The sequence below is a fragment of the Astatotilapia calliptera genome, chromosome 19 (genome assembly GCF_964374335.1).
Source record: "Astatotilapia calliptera chromosome 19, fAstCal68.1, whole genome shotgun sequence".
Taxonomy (NCBI): domain Eukaryota; kingdom Metazoa; phylum Chordata; class Actinopteri; order Cichliformes; family Cichlidae; genus Astatotilapia; species Astatotilapia calliptera.
In genome coordinates this window covers 24,013,794-24,029,538 of record NC_137440.1, presented here as the reverse complement: position 1 = coordinate 24,029,538, position 15,745 = coordinate 24,013,794, and the positions used below count along the sequence as shown (strand labels likewise).

General features: G+C 41.7%; 1 protein-coding gene across 2 annotated transcripts in view; it reads right to left on the bottom strand.

Annotated features, from left to right (window-relative positions):
- Positions 1 to 87: 87 nt before the first annotated feature.
- Positions 88 to 15,745, bottom strand: part of myo10l1 (myosin X, like 1) — a 48,945-nt gene continuing 33,287 nt past the window's right edge. Inside the window, exons 11-36 of one of the 2 annotated variants that reach the window (XM_080293889.1) lie at positions 15,413 to 15,515; positions 15,174 to 15,254; positions 14,928 to 15,052; positions 14,709 to 14,826; positions 14,486 to 14,592; positions 14,137 to 14,404; positions 13,235 to 14,068; positions 12,929 to 13,052; positions 12,619 to 12,760; positions 11,916 to 12,020; positions 11,516 to 11,611; positions 11,319 to 11,412; positions 11,042 to 11,097; positions 10,022 to 10,164; positions 9,551 to 9,745; positions 9,153 to 9,310; positions 8,941 to 9,061; positions 8,339 to 8,487; positions 8,080 to 8,228; positions 7,775 to 7,982; positions 7,307 to 7,443; positions 7,085 to 7,208; positions 4,079 to 4,432; positions 3,699 to 3,875; positions 3,419 to 3,610; positions 88 to 3,309 (exon numbers count right to left, since the gene is read on the bottom strand). In XM_080293889.1, the coding sequence (XP_080150015.1) occupies positions 3,205 to 3,309; positions 3,419 to 3,610; positions 3,699 to 3,875; positions 4,079 to 4,432; positions 7,085 to 7,208; positions 7,307 to 7,443; positions 7,775 to 7,982; positions 8,080 to 8,228; positions 8,339 to 8,487; positions 8,941 to 9,061; positions 9,153 to 9,310; positions 9,551 to 9,745; positions 10,022 to 10,164; positions 11,042 to 11,097; positions 11,319 to 11,412; positions 11,516 to 11,611; positions 11,916 to 12,020; positions 12,619 to 12,760; positions 12,929 to 13,052; positions 13,235 to 14,068; positions 14,137 to 14,404; positions 14,486 to 14,592; positions 14,709 to 14,826; positions 14,928 to 15,052; positions 15,174 to 15,254; positions 15,413 to 15,515 (4,465 nt within the window). In that variant the 3' untranslated portion in view covers positions 88 to 3,204. The remainder of the gene's footprint in view (positions 3,310 to 3,418; positions 3,611 to 3,698; positions 3,876 to 4,078; positions 4,433 to 7,084; positions 7,209 to 7,306; positions 7,444 to 7,774; positions 7,983 to 8,079; positions 8,229 to 8,338; positions 8,488 to 8,940; positions 9,062 to 9,152; positions 9,311 to 9,550; positions 9,746 to 10,021; positions 10,165 to 11,041; positions 11,098 to 11,318; positions 11,413 to 11,515; positions 11,612 to 11,915; positions 12,021 to 12,618; positions 12,761 to 12,928; positions 13,053 to 13,234; positions 14,069 to 14,136; positions 14,405 to 14,485; positions 14,593 to 14,708; positions 14,827 to 14,927; positions 15,053 to 15,173; positions 15,255 to 15,412; positions 15,516 to 15,745) is intronic. The other variant, XM_026151793.2, reaches the window with a different exon arrangement.

The window sequence follows — 15,745 nt, the reverse complement described above, 5'->3', positions numbered from 1 at the left end:
GGTTTGGAGCCCTAGTGCCAGCACATGCACAGCTCCCTGAAAAACTTCCACTCTGTTCAAAAATAAGTACACAAAGATCACGGTAAATATAGGACCATTTTCAATAATTTATTAAAGCATAATTTTGTAAAGCCAGTTACAAATAAAAAAAGAACACCACACATATCTCTCTCTTTCTCTCTTTTTTTTGTTGTTCTTTTTGTTTAAACAAGCACAATGTTTTACTATGTAAAGGTGATAATAAGCGTAACACAAGATAAGAGTGGGCCCCACTTTGGCCGCCTGCGGCTGATAACAGGACCCTTTGTGATGAAGTTGCCCTTGAAGACAGATTTGTAATCAGAATTTCCATTAAGAAACATGCTGATCACATTTCAGCAACTACAGGGCAAGTTCTTCTTACTCAGTGTAATATCAGTGACAGACAGAACCACAGATGTAGAATAACCAGATCTCACAGCTCCAGGGTCCTCGGGATTTATGGCTTGTGAACTTCAATTTTTCAGTTTTTCACTCCTTTTTTTTTTTTTTTTTAGATTAAACTAAATTAACCAAAAGTTCAAAGTGGAACCTGTGAGTGAGTTCTGCTTATTCTAAATCTACAGGCAGGATCCCAGTGGGCTGTGTGTATGCTTTCAGGCCGTAGCTATGATTAAAGACACTGAGGTTATTAAAATTTGGAGAATTTTAGCAAATCTCTGCATTGTACACTTACAACTTTACATGTCGTAGAGACTGATTTCAATATTCTTAGACTTTAAATTGTTATATTTAAAGAAGCAATTCAGGTTTTTTTTTCATTAAATCTGTGGATAAATTTATTTTTGGTTACTGGGCAACACTTCAGAGGGGTTGGAGGGGTTTTGGATTCACAGCCTCAGTTTTTCTAAAATCATCGCTGCCACCCTGTAGAGTATGTGATGAACTAGAAAAACAACAACATATTTCACCTGAAGAACTTCACTTTAGTGTCTGGTGTGAAAAGCCAAACCAGATCTGTCTTTGGGGCAAATCCTGAAAATCTTATTGCCACAGAAACAAGTTTAGAAACTTCATCTAAACCAGATAAGACAAATAACTGGAGCATGTTGTCATGCTGGACGGTAACTTTCCATGCTATGCGAGCACTCCCAGTGGATATCTGCTTTGTGGGAACACTTTGTTTACAGTGCTCTCTGCAGGTGTTTGACATGAGTGCCATCTAGCTGCAATGCACAGCATCAGGTGACCTCACTTCGAGTCCAAAGAACACACGCACGCATGCACACACACACACACACACACACACAAAGCAGTGATGAATTTCAGCATTCCAAGTGCACAATTAAACTTTTTCCAAGCCCGTGTCCTCACAGTGTCATATCTGCTTCTTGTACACTGATGCCGAAAAAAAAGAATAATCAAAAGCATATTTTCATTCTTCCTGAACAAACTTTGCAACACATACAGCACAATAGGAAATAAACAACCCCTCAACCCTCCCCTGATATTCCATGCTTTTCCCGTTAACTCACAATTACAACACCATTCTTCGCAAAAGTTACTCATGTAAATTCATCTCTTTTTTTCCAAGGAATACAGTAGTATCACTAGTATCACTTCAGTAGTATCGCTTCTCTTTTCCCTTCTCGTATCCAACAGTTTACGCCATTAATACACTCACACACACAGCAGCAATGCAGACACAGCACTTTAGGTTGGCTAAGATAGGGGGAATACAATAATAACAGTATTATCAGTAATTGTTTAAATAAAAATCACATGTTCATAAATAGGCTAAAAACACAGACAAACAAGGTTGTGTGCATTTTTGCTTAAGTCTCCTGATCTCTGAAGAAAAAAATGAGAATAGCTTGAGCAGATGAGGATAGACAGGATTTCATGGCTCCAATTAATTCTTCAGAGTGAGTCCAACAAATAACAACAATGATAAATTCATCAAAATGCTCTTAGAAATATGACCACGATACCAGCCAGACTCACTATAGTCTGTTTCCTTTTTTTTTTTTTTTTATCTTACTCTTACTTCTCTGTGAGTCACATTAATGGCACAGCCAGTGTACAGTATTGGCATCATATTCAGACATACAGTGGTCATTATTAACACCAATCACTTGCATGTATCTTACATGGCAGGTGTCACATTGCATTTAGTATGGCATTTATATACTGTACAGTGCAGCGGCCACCAAAAATGTAACAATAATTCTTATTATAATGTGTGATATACGATACAAAATGATACATGTTTGTTCAGTTTATGTGTGCACGTAGGCGAATATACACATTTATCCAGCTTGTGTGACATGTAGACATAAATAGGGAAAAGTTTGTTGGGGGGTTTTCTGGCCATTGTTCTGGATATTGTTCTTGCAGAGCCAAGTGAGGCTCGTAGCCATGCACATACTTTGGAGAGCATCCAAAGTAAATCTTTCTTCTCTGGAATATTTATAGGATTTTTTTTTTTTTAAATACTTAAAGCCGCTTCCTTTGGCTGAGTTTTCTTCTTGTGGCCACACAGTGGCGCTGACGAGTGAGCAGGTGAACACTATGTTGTTTGGTGACGAATCACCGAGTCCTTTTCCTCAGACGTGACAGAGCTGATATTATCGATAACAGACAGAGAAAGCAAGCAAGAACAAGAATTTAGCATTTTAACTTAACAGCGACCGCAAACAAAGAGTGAGGATATATAAAGAGAAAGAGAGAGACTCGGAAATTAGAGGAGAAGTGAGATAGAAACTAACAAAACTGAGAAAGTGTGGCTTTCTTCTGTCTGGCAGTGCAATGGAGGTTGGAGGAGCCACCTGGGGCTGACTGGGACTGGGTGGCTGCTTTGTGCTTGTTGTTTCTGAATTTGTCCAAAAACGGAGAGTTTGGTGTGTGCTTGAACATCTACATGCAGGACTACTGCTGAGGGTTATGTATTTGATGGGACAGCCCCCCAAAACAGTTTTTTTTTTCATGCTATTTCATGTTACGTTATTAATAGATCTCCAGGCCAGTTGAGTGTGCATTTGGCTTCTGTGTCCACTTTTTCCCCATTTTTGTAATTGATGCTCATTCCCTGCTCATGATTCAACGTGGGAGGTTGAGCTGGTTGGTGCGACTGCCCTTTATAAAACACAACCAACCAATGCAAGGAGCCAAGGCGTCTGGTGTCACTAGATGGATGAACGAAGAGCTTTGACTGGCTGGGAGAGATCACCTGACCCAGGCACTGGCAACACTGGACACAGACATGATGCTGCAGCGTTTCTTCACCATCATGTTGATGTAGGCCCGCATAATCTTGGTGATCTCGCCGACCTAAAATGTGAAAAAGGAGATTAGTACATCCTAGATAAGAGGTATCAAATCCTACGCTGAGAAAATACGCTGAGGGGGGGTGATTAGACAACGAATGATGAGCTCTCACCAGTGGAGTCTCAAAGTACATCTCTCTCTCATCCACGATGATCTTGTAGGTGCAGGGCTGTGACGCTCCGAAGAAGGTGATGTGTTCGTACTGGAAGGTCTCGAGCGGTTTGGGTTCTCCTCGTTTATACACAGACACGTTGTCAGCGCTCACACCCAGCCACAGATCATGAGGGAAACCTCCCTCTTTACACTAGCAAGAGAGGAGAGAAGGGAAAAGAAGCAGATCAAATTTATTTGTACAAAGCTCCAAAATTGATCTTCTGAGCGTTTTTCCTCACCTCCACATCAAATAGAGTGGAGCCATATCCTGGCCACTCCTTAATGATGCTCATGTATTTCAGCATGGCCTGATGCTGCGGCATGCCCTGCAGACGAGTCCACTTCTCGAGCACGCTGGTCCGTGTTGCAGACGTCTCCTCCTTCACCCACATCTCAAGCATTTGCTCATCCTCCATCTGAAACAATCAGCGAATCCTCCGAACTATCATGTGTATATTTATTTATTTATTCATTTATTATTTAGTATAGCAGGAGACGGATTTCAGTGAACTTAAGATGCAGAATTGTACAAATCACTTTTGCAAAGTAGAATTTTAAAATGAAGTAGCTATATTTTCTTTAACTTTAATGAAAAGCTACTTTTTCCTCCATCACTGACCTTCTGCTTCTTCAGTGAACCAGTCTTGAAACTTCTCCTAAGGGTGCCATCCAGGAAGCTCGGAGTCTTTCGTTTCTCTACGCAGGGCCCGACACCACCTTGTCCTACTGCCACGCCTTTTCCATCTACAGCTCCAACACCTCCAGCCCCTCCAGCTCCACCTGTGACCCCCACACCCGGTTTGGTGGAGTGCAAAATGCGGTTGCGCAGACGTCCAATTGGGTAGACGCTCCCCAGGCTCCACCCGGCTCGACCTGCCCCATCACCGTGGAGATACTGAAGACGTAAAGCGGCCAGGTGCTGCAGCGTTTCCTCCGAGGCCGGGAAGTGACCACTTATCAAAGATTCGTGCGCCTGGGAGAGAGAGCAAGACAGTCTGCATTTCTGACACTTATATTTCCTGACTGGATCACATCTTCAGCAGGAAGAGAAAATATCAGGCTCAATTGGAATTGCGTTCAAATACTGCTTTTGTAATCTTACTAAAAATGAATACACCTAGTCATACATTCATGCCAGAGAACCAGCGAGTCAACAGCCACCACTACATCGTTCATGTAGGAAAGCCTCGTTTTACTTACAATCTTTAGGTCCTCGTTGATTTATCTGTGTATCGTTCCCCAGTTTGTTTAACCCAGACTTAGATTTTGATTGTTGTCAGGTGTCAACATTAATTAGTTTTGGTTTCTGGTTTTTACTCCTTTGAGATTATTATGGCTTTGTTCTTCATTCAAGGAGCTTTTAGATATAAAAACTACTTGATGTCACACAGTTTCTTACAGCTAAACCACAACAGAGGTCATATAATTTGGCACGATTACGAATTAAGAGGTTAAATAAGACATTTTAAGGGCTTTTTAATTCCTTTCATTCATGTTAAAAACATTGGGATAATCTTGGGACATTAATTTGAAATTTAACAAAGAAATGTTGGGGTCAAGAGCAGTTTCTTCCAGCTCAGAACTATCTTATTATCTTAGGAGGATGATGTTATTATCTTTTTCTTCACTGTACACTGGAGTTAGTCAATTATCTATCATCTATTAGTTATTCCAAAATTTACAGAAACATCCAGTATAAAGTGGCACTGTTTGTGTTTAAAGGCCTAAATGGTCTTGAACCTACATAAATGACTGGGTCCCTGACGCAGGATTTTGAGTTTTCTTAGTTTCTTTTTGGATCAATGTTTTTTGTTTCATCTGAATCTTTAGTTATCGCATGGTTTGGGTTTATGAGTAATGTTTGCCTACTGTAGAGTTGTTGCTTTAACTTAGATTTGTTATATCATGAGTCCAGTTTTTCTTTCTTCTGTTTAAGTTTTCTTATTTGTGTTCTTGCTCACTATCTGGTTTCTGTTTTTGGTGATTCATATCATTTCATGCTTTCAGTTTATTCCTGCCTCACCTGTGTTCCCATGTTAAGTGGCCGTCTCTGTGCCCTGCTCACTTCCTGTTTTACTCTGGTATTTAGTTCACTCCTGTGTTTGATGTTTGAAGTTTTACTTCCCATGTTTTGGTATCATTCATTTGTTTCACCTGTTCCTTATTTTCTCCAGCTGTGTTGCTGTGACCAGATTAATCCCCAGAAGAGTTATTGCAGTTTACTTTTTTCTAATTAGTTTTTATTCTTATTTCATTTTGACTTTTTAAGTACAGTGTACTTTCAGTTAGTTTGCTGAGTGGATTTTCTTGTTTCGGTTTAGTTTTTATTGTTTGAGAATGGTTAGGTTTATTAGTTTCAGTGTAAGTTTTGGTCTTTTTAATTATCATTGTATGGTGGACATATGTCAAAGGCAAGATTTAGGAAAATCAGTAAATATATTACAATAAAAACACAGAACTTTTTCATAGCAGTTGATTTAGAGTCTTGTTGATATCCAGAGTCTGAATAAACAGATACATCAGGCAACCTGTAATAACAATTTTGCTAAGCTAACAAATACTAAAATTAGCGATATTTCATCTATATTTTTATTTTACAGTGACACGGTGGTTAGCACTGTTGCGTCACAGCAAGAATTCCTGAGTTCAATTCTACCATCAGGCTGGGGTCTTTCTGTGTGGAGTCTGCATGTTTCCCGTGTTTACGTGGGTTCTCTCTGGGTACTCCAGCTTCCTCCCACAGTCCAAAGACATGCAGTTAGTGGGGTTAGGTTAATTGGAAACACTAAATTACACATAGGAGTGAATGTGAGTCCGATTGGTTGTCTGTCTCTATGTGTTAGCCCTGCGACAGACTGGTGACCTGTCCAGTGTGTACCCTGCCTCTCGCCCTAAGACAGCTGGGATAGGCTCCAGTGCCCCCCGCGACCCCGAAAAGGATAAACAGAAGCGGATGGATGGATACAAAACTGTTTCAGATCGTTTTGGTTTTTTTAAAGTCTAGTTTTTATTTTTGTTTAGTTAGTTTTAGTTGTTAGATCACTTTTAGTTAACTGTAGTCACCAGTATATTTGAAGCCTCAGGTTGCCTTATTTTTCTGCCCTGTTGTGCTTTTTGTTCTCTGTTTGTTCTCTTTTGCCTCTTTATGTTTCCTCCTGCTTCGATTTATAGACATTGTTGTCCGTCACTTGCTGAACTTCTTCTTGTGGATTTGGGTCAACCTTGACACCAACCCGAGACACCCACACTGACTCAAGATTATTAAGGTTTATTTCTTAATAACTTTTGAGAAGCTTCTAGAAGCTGCTAATCTCTGGAACTCTGGAAGACAGGCTGCTGTTGTGTTATTATGTAGAAATATTGTGAATGTGTGTAGGATTAAACTTTATGAAAATTTCATTAATTTTATTCTAAAGCATTTTGGTTTTAAAAGTGCTATACAAATAAGATTTCCTTGTTTTCTTTCGGACATCCTTTAGAGTTTTTTACTCATGCCTGATCTACCTTCTGTTCTTCTTCAGCAATATTTTTTAAAGCTCACCTTTTTTGGTCTCACCTGCTTCTTCTTGTGTCAGCATTTAGGTTATCACTTTGAGCTAAACATAATAATTAGAGTAAATCTCACCTGTTCAAACATGAAAGCAAACTCCACTCCCTCTTTGGGCATGCTCTCTACATCCAAGAAACAGTACAGTTTAAAGTAGAGTTTCCATTCTCCTTCCTCCTCCTCTTCTTCACTGCCTGCCAGTCTGAAAAATAAAGGAAAACATGCCATGCGTTACTGCAAAGTGTACAACAAAGACACGGTTAAATGGACGGCAGTGTTTGTTCACAAAGACTCGGATACCTCTCGAACTTGGCCAGAACATCTGCCACAATCACTCTGCTCTCCAGAGCTCGGTCTGTGAAGCTGTTGTGCTCAAACAGAGAAAACAAATTCTTGCTTTCCTCCATGGCCAGACCTCTGATCAGCTTCTCTACAACCTGCAGTAACAACATTCAGACGGCGTTTAGTATTCCCATTGAAACTGATTTATTTCATCTTGAAAGGGTTTTTCAAATAATTCAAAGATCACTTGCAAATCACATGCACCCAGCCTCAGCTTTCTCCTTCTATTCAAGGTTAATTTTTGTTCTTTTATGTTTAAGATGAGCTAATGCGACTGCAAGTCTCCAGATATAGGTGTGAGTGATGGATCATTACACTCAATACAAGTGTAAAATGAACACACTTCTAACTTTATCTTACAGGTGTGCATTTTAAATAATGCATTTCAAAGAGAAATATGTTTGTGTATCTATTGTGTTTATGCACCTCTCCAGCAGTGGTGTGTGAGTTGATGGAGATCTTGCAGGAACCTCCTCCATGGCAGTAGACAGTAGTGCTCATCTCCTGCCTCAGCAGCAGGGCGGCGATCTCCTCCTGAGAGGGAACAAACTCACGAGTTTTGGTCTTCTTCAGGGATTCTCCAATGAAGGTGGCATACCGCTCAATCTCCGCGCCTGGATAACGCTCACGTATCCTGAGTTACAAATACACAAATATACACAACACATTTACACGCATGCATTTTATGGATGCTTTGTGAGGGAAATGCTATCCCTAATGCAGACGCTCACCTCTTGAGGTGGAAGCGGAGGTATCTGAGGATGGCTCGACTGGGTAGGAAGGTGCAGCTCATGCAGGTGAGCAGATGCCAGTGTGCACGATTGGCTGGACTGTTAGGCTGAGGCACATGATTGGTCTGCTTGATCACCTGGCAATAAACCTGTGGGGAAAAGATTTTTATCAGAGTGTAAACAGCTGGAAAACTGAAAGAATATTCTATGGGAAATAAAATATTCAAGTTTTATTCTGAAAGTAAATATACAAAAGTACCTCATCCCTGAGAGGGCGCAGGTCCTGACAGGTCTGCAGGATGCCCTGAATGATGGGCACCGTGTCTGCCAGTGTCTCCATCTCCTGTAGTGAGTTGAAAACTCGCACGGCCTCATCCTGCAGACTGGCGTAACCCTGCTGCCTTTGTACTGCACGGAGAAAAAAACACGTAGGTAATCAATTAGGCTAAAGATGAGAACAGTAACATCAAGAAAGATTACATTAAAGGATGACTGTTGTGCCAATGTCAGCATTTTAAAGTGTTAAACATGTTGTCTGCATGTTCTCCCTGTGGCTGCCCGTGCAGGTTCCCTTCTGAAGCTCCTGTTTGTGGACACCAATTGTTATCACAGTCCAGAGAAATGCTTGTTAAATTTAATGACAACTCTAAACTAGCTCTGGCTGTGGATCTGTGAGCTTGTCCTTGTCTAGCTCTATGTTAGTCCTGTGATCCGCTGGCGACCCCTCCTGGGTATACCCAGTTTTTCACCCTATGACAGAACTTTTACTCCATTTTACACTTTGAGTGGGTTTTTTTGGCCTCTTTAATTTCCTATGAAACAGGAAGTTGGGAGCGTAAGAGGTTTCTCTATTTCACTCACAGCTGGTGACCTCTCCGTAAGGGAGGGGCAGTAGAGGCGCATGCAGAGGATGCTGTGTGTATCTGAGGATGGGGTTCCTCCTGTACATCTGCTCCACTATTTCTGGGTTCACACTATTTTCCTGAGAAGACACAATGGTGTAAAAAAAATCATCTTAAAGACACACATCTTCTGATGAATTTGAATTTACTCTGTCTATGTGAGCGTCTTACCTTGATGTCTCTGATGAGCTGCAGAGTTGGTGTTTCTATTGGGGTCTTGCTGTCTATGACTCCCTGTATAGCAGCTGTCCACCTCATGGCTTCATTCAGCATCTTAGTATAAAGACGGTAGGAATGCTTCCTCCCGTACACGATGATGTTCCAGTAGCCTGTAAAAAAAAGAGGGTGGGTTAAATCCAATAAAATTATTTCTACTAACATCGTGATTAAGTTTTATGAGAGTTGTGCAATAAATCCTTTTAATCTAATTCAATAAAACCAGGGTACTGGTACATTTATCAAGTCTATAATTGTAAACTGAGACACCGGCATATATCCCTAACCTCGTAAGTATAATCCCTGATTAAATGTGCCCTTCTTTCCCGTTCCTTTCATTTCTCTCTGCTCACCTGTCTCCCTGTGCACTCGTTCATCCGGCTGAATGACAGAACAGAGGGAGTTAAGGACCAGAGTTCCCATCTTGGAGGAGTTTTTCTCTGAGCTCTTGTAGTAATCCAGGGAGTTGTGGGTTAAAACAAACCAGCGCTTCTTCAGCTTAAGGGAGGTGCTCTTGGCATTTGTCTTCATCTCCTTTTGGAGCCACCCTGAAGATGGAGAGGAGAGGGAGGCAACAAGAGGAAAAAGAATGTAGAAAATATTGTGATACCTAAACCTTTACGTTGAAGATAGACTGTTTTAAAAATGACAGTATGGTGTTTTTAGCGAAAATTAAATACAGATAATGCGTATAGTTCTAACATCTATAAATGGCCCAATATTTTCTTGCTTAAAATATTCCCAAAAGTAAAAAAAAAAAAAGTAATAAAATATAGAAAGCACAGAGTTGCATCTATAAGTTTGAAAATATCCAAAACCCTCACCTCTGACAAGGAACTCCTGTCCATCTATCCTGGCATCTCCTTTGGGTTTCTGCAGCAGACTGATCCAGTGATGCATCTCCTCTGGTGTGTCGCTGTTGCAGTGGATCACACGATTGGCCGTAATGATGACGAAAGAGTTTGGCCTGAAAACATGAACTATGAGGGTAAGTAGCAGCCAGGTGTTGCTAACAAAATGCACTTGACCAATTGATGATCAGCAAGCGTGACCACCTCAATATAGTGAGAAATTCTGCCAGGTTTCTCATATGGACCATTCAGGTATTGACATGATGCCACAGAGGAAAAATATCAGCATTTATCTCAGAGATAGAACTGTTGCTGCCAGTCAGTCTGAGTAGGCAAACATTGATTTCCAAACAATTTGGAAACCATGGTGCTACAGTGAGAAAGATTTCAAGTGGAAAACATTCAAGACCGATGCCAGTCTTCCCGCGAGCGACTTCATCTCAAGCTCAGATAAAGCAATGTGCACATAAACTGCAAAAATTAACACTCTACAGACCTCAGTTATCATGCTAAATGTTAAATTTCATGACAGCACAATTAGAAGAAGACTGAACAAGCCTCTTTCTTTCTAAAAAGAACATAACAGTATGGCTTAGGTTTCCACAGTTACATCTGAACACACAACAAGAACAAAGTCCTTTGGACAGATGAGACTAAAGTGGAGTGTTTGTAGATAATGCACAGTGGCACGCTCGGTGAAAACCAATCACAGCAAATCAGGAGAAACACCTCATAATAACTGTCAAGCTTGGTTTTGGAGGGGTGATGATTTGGGTTTGTTTTGCAGCCACATGGTGCAAAACAAGCACCTGTGGCTGCATTGCATTTCTTTAGTGCTGATCTTGGCACTAAAGTAAGTCTCAGGTCTTGTATAAAGTTGCTCGTCATTCTTTTCTACTAAGTTCTTCATTCATACTCCAACCAGAGAGAGAATTTCTTCTTCTTCTGCATATGAGGAGAACATCAGCTTCTTTTCTAGCTGATCAAACTTACCGATCAGGGTTGTCTGATGCACAAACGGAGTCAATCAATCCCACATCAAGAGTTCCCTGAATGAGAAAGGAGAGCATTGTTCAAACTGAACTATTTGTCTTAATAAACCAATCCAACTCGTGACTGTTCACAACCTTATCTGTATCGTTTTCGATAAGAAAACCATTAAAACAATAATCACCTACAACCAATTACAAGCTATCGAACATGCACATTTTGTGGGAAGAATATTTTCAGATCAGAGGAATTTACTGATTCGTGTTTTTAAAAGACTGACCACAGCATTTTTGGGGTTGGCCTGTTCATGGGACATCTCCAGCAGCTGCTCGGGAGTGCACACTCGCACCTTACTGAGCACGTTGAACCACCCACTGCACAGACGAAGAGGATGCCATCATGTTAAAGCTATGAAATCAGACAGGGATAGGTGCTTGTTTTTATTATTAGCAGTCTATGGTCAAGTCTACGTCATACCTCGCATCCTCAGGCGACTCTGCGAACACTTGGTATGTCCTCTCATCTGTCACAATGTTCAGAGCGTTCTCCTTTTCATGGTTATCCACAATCTCCCTATGAAGTCATAAAAAGGACACTCGTTTGAGAAATTCAGGTTCTGTCTGGACCAGTGTACCAGAAATCAAGAGAAAATTTCCATTGATCCAGCGAGAAGCTGAAGAACATGCCCGAGCTGCATACAACACATTTTAAATCAGTAAATTTCCATTATGATCTGGTCTGCTTGAAACATGTTTCTGTATTTGCTTGTGATTTTCTGTTTGTTTTTTCTTGAGTTTTGCTAGCCACACAACTCTAGACAAATAGTGAAGAAAACTTTGTGTGATTTTCTGGTGGTGGGGTTTGTCAGAAATCTTACTTGGCTGCTCGGATGTCGATGGTTCCCTTGAGTTTCTCCTCACTGTCGTTGTCGTAGTACATTAGCTTACTGTCCCTCAGAACAAACCAGCGCATCTTCCAATTCCTGCAGAGAAATAAGACACCATGAGCACTCTTCATAAGCTTAATATTGCCCTCTCAACCTTTCTATTTAACAAGATCACAACTACATCTCTTTCCCCAAAAAGAAAACCACCAACTTTTACTCTGAACACATACTTTTCCTAAATCAATTACCAACTAATTGAAGAACCACTAAAAGCTTAATACATTGGCTTTAATGTATTGTAGTGAACTCCTGCAGGGGGTTTAATCCCTATAGTTACACAAATACTCAACGGCATTCAGAACTACAGACAAATTAACCCATTCATGCGGATTCAATAAATCTGTGACTTTTAAGCTATTTACATTTAAATAAATCAAGCTAACAAACACTGTGGTGTTACATGAAGCTGTCATACTGTATTATACTTCACCTTTTATAGAATTATGAGGAAATATGAAACATTCAGTTACATTTTAAGATCTTCTGCTTGGCAGTGTGGTAGGATCTCACAGACCCATCTTGTTGACATTTTCTGAACAGCTTTGTAAAAATCATCACATCATCAGATTGCGCTGAGCTGTAATAGTGCTTTTATTTGCAAAGCATGCAGGCTTCGCTCAGTAATAACTACAACAACCTCCGTGACAGAGTGGACAGTCCTCCTCCTTTCTTGTAGAGCCAGCCTGACTTCAGAGACTCTTGTTTGGACCGGAACCACATGAAGGTCTCGTCCTTTAACACGCACCAGCGCCTCCTCCATGGGATCATGAGACCAGCTGAGGGAGCACAATTGGGAGACATAGTCAATTAAAAAAAAGGTCTAGTGGATAGGATTTGGTGCCCACACTGAAAGAGCAGAGCTATGATTATCTGCTATATTTAATAATGCAAGTGCTATAGAAATAGATCAGAAACACCAGCTCTACAAAGAAAAACATCTATACCCTTCATGTATAGGTAGCCGTGGAAATATGGTGGCCCATTTCCATTGAGCAAAGTCACCCTGCCATTTGTCACTTCTTCATCAGTGTCCATCATGCCATCATGTTCATCATCACTGTCCGCATACTGCAACATGACACAAGAACGTTAGTGACCTGCTTATGCTTTTAATAATAATTACTTTTATTCCATAATGAGATAGCACGCTAACAGTTTATTACAATGAGTTAAAATGCACTGTATACTCTAGCTGCTCATACATATCTGCGTGCACGCTTGTGAGGATGCGTGTAAGTGTGTGTCCTCACAGAGTCAGAGCTGCCTCTGTAGGACTCGATGCTGGCGTTGGTGCAGGTCGACTTCCTGGGGTGTTCCTCGTCCGCCACAGTCGCGCTCCCTCGGTTGCTTCCCGACACGGAGCTGTCGTCTCCGGCGGTGACTGACCCCTCTTCCTCTTCTTGGTCGTAATCTGATTCTGTGTCGGCCGGCATGCTGTAGATCGGCTCCTCGCCATCTACGAGGCTCTCCACCATGCTCACTTTCCTTTCTGGCTCTTTCTTCTCCTCCTCTCCTGGTGGAGGCGGTGGTGGAGGCACAGTGGTGCCATCTCCGGGTGGAGGGAGGGGAGGTGGAGGAGGAATTCCACCCGCAAGCATGCTGTCTGATGGAAGGGGGGGCGGAGGAGGTGGTACAGGGGGCACTGTTCCCTCTGCAAAGGCAGGTGGTGGAGGAGGGAGTTGGGCAAATATTTCCTGATCCACAGGAGCATTTGTCTCAGCAGGGGGAGGGAAGTCAGGCAAGGGGATACACTCCTCCTCAGCATGAAAGCCTTCGTCTACATCCTCTTCTTTGGATGCTCCTCTGGTGGTGCTGGCACCTTTTGGAGCTTTCACCTCTGCAGCGGGCTTAGCCCCGACTGCTCCCAGTGAGGGATCAACGCCTCCAAAGTTCAGGAGGTCGATGAGCTCCGTGGCCTTGCGCGATGCCTCCTTTTTCATCCGCTTGAGCTCAGCGTCCCGGCGCAGCTGCAGCTCCTGCTTGGACGACTCACAGAGCTGCGACACTTCATCCTCCCTCTTCTTCTGCAAGCGCTCAATCTCTCTCTCGAGCTGCAGGATCTCCTCCATTTGGCGAGTTTCATCCTAAAGAGCAGACGAAAGGGTTAAAACACTCCCATTAATGCCAGTGAAGATGCTTCTGAAGGCTTTACCTTTGCATCTGCTCCCTCCGCTTCCTCCGTCTCCCCTTCGCCCAGCGTTTTCTCCTTCTCCTCTTCCTCCTTTGTCTTTTGCTCTTCTTCCTCCTTCTTCTTCTCCCCTCTCAGTTTTCGAACGTGAGCACGCGCCACCTGACCTCGTCGGTGTTTCTGCAGCACCACCGCTGCCTTGCGCTGCTTCACAAACCGTTTGCGTTGGATGTGCCTTCGTAAGTGTTTCTGGAGGGTGACGACGCTGGCACGTGCACGTTTGAAGTGCTTCCTGTGGATCGAATAACACAAAATTCAAAGCAACAAACATAACTGGTCCCAAAAACATGACTTCACGTCACAAGATTCTTACTTAGCAGAAAAAGTGAGTAGGTGGGCTCGGATTATCATGGCGGCTTGGCGGCGGACTTCATCTCTGTCTTTCTCTAAACGCTGCTCCAAAGACTCCTTCATGAACACCTGCAAAACAAAGAGGTGACAACAGTTTATAGCCAGCCTGTTAAACAACCTTGATATGAGACACTGTACAAAACTTTGCCATTTTAGATCTCCAAAAGGTAAAAAAAAAACCTCACCTTAGTCTTGCCTAACTGCCACTCCTTCTTGGTCTTATCATATTTGGTCAGAAGGTCTGTGGTTCTCTTCTTATCATCTCCTGCTGTCGGCACCTTTTCTTTCAGAATGATCTTATAACTGCCATAAAAATGTAACGTTAAAGAAAAGAATTGATACTTTTAAAAAACAAATCACAGATATAGAAAAATATGTAAGAATGTAGATTTAGAGATCTTTACCGAGAGAAGAAATCTTTGAATGTTCTGCGAACTGGGAAGCCAGCACGACGGATCTTCACGGTCTCCAACATCCCAGAATACCTCAGCTGATTCAGCACGACCTCCGGGTCAAACACATTTGGAGTCTGAAAGGATGATACAAAGGATTTAACACGTAACCTTGATATAGTACAGAATAATACTGTCAGATAGTGATATTAACATGAATATGTGAGTAGATAAAGACATTGGATAGAAAAAACAGACCTTTTCCATGTTGGGCTTAATGCAGCGAATGAAGAAAGGATTGGAAACACTCAGAGTGGCCATAAGAGCGTGAAGAGAGTCCTAAAGAGATTAAGAAAACAATAAATACCGATACATCGCCATAACAATCATAACTACCATTCCAAAAAACCCCAAAAACATTTTCTTTAATGCGTTTTAATTATTCTCTCAGTTCAAGACCCTTAGTTAACAGTTAGCACCAACATCATATCACTCACCCTGAACTGGGAGCTCACTGTAGGTTTACGCCGGGCTGTTCCCATCTTCTCCTCATTGTTCCTGCTGCCGACCTTTTCAAACAAGTCGTAGATGAAGTCCAGTCTATGAATCGACAGAAATACAAAGGATGAAACACACGCATCTGCTAACTCATGTTAGAAAACGTATTACAGGGTACATCGGGATAACAACAAGGAAACTGGCAGAGCTGGAAAAAATAAACAAAAAATCCACCACAGTGTGTTTGGATGGTCAGTTTCAAAGCTCATTAGAAGCTTTTAGAAACACTTTTTTCATATTTTCAGAAACTAATATCCATTATTTTGGTTATT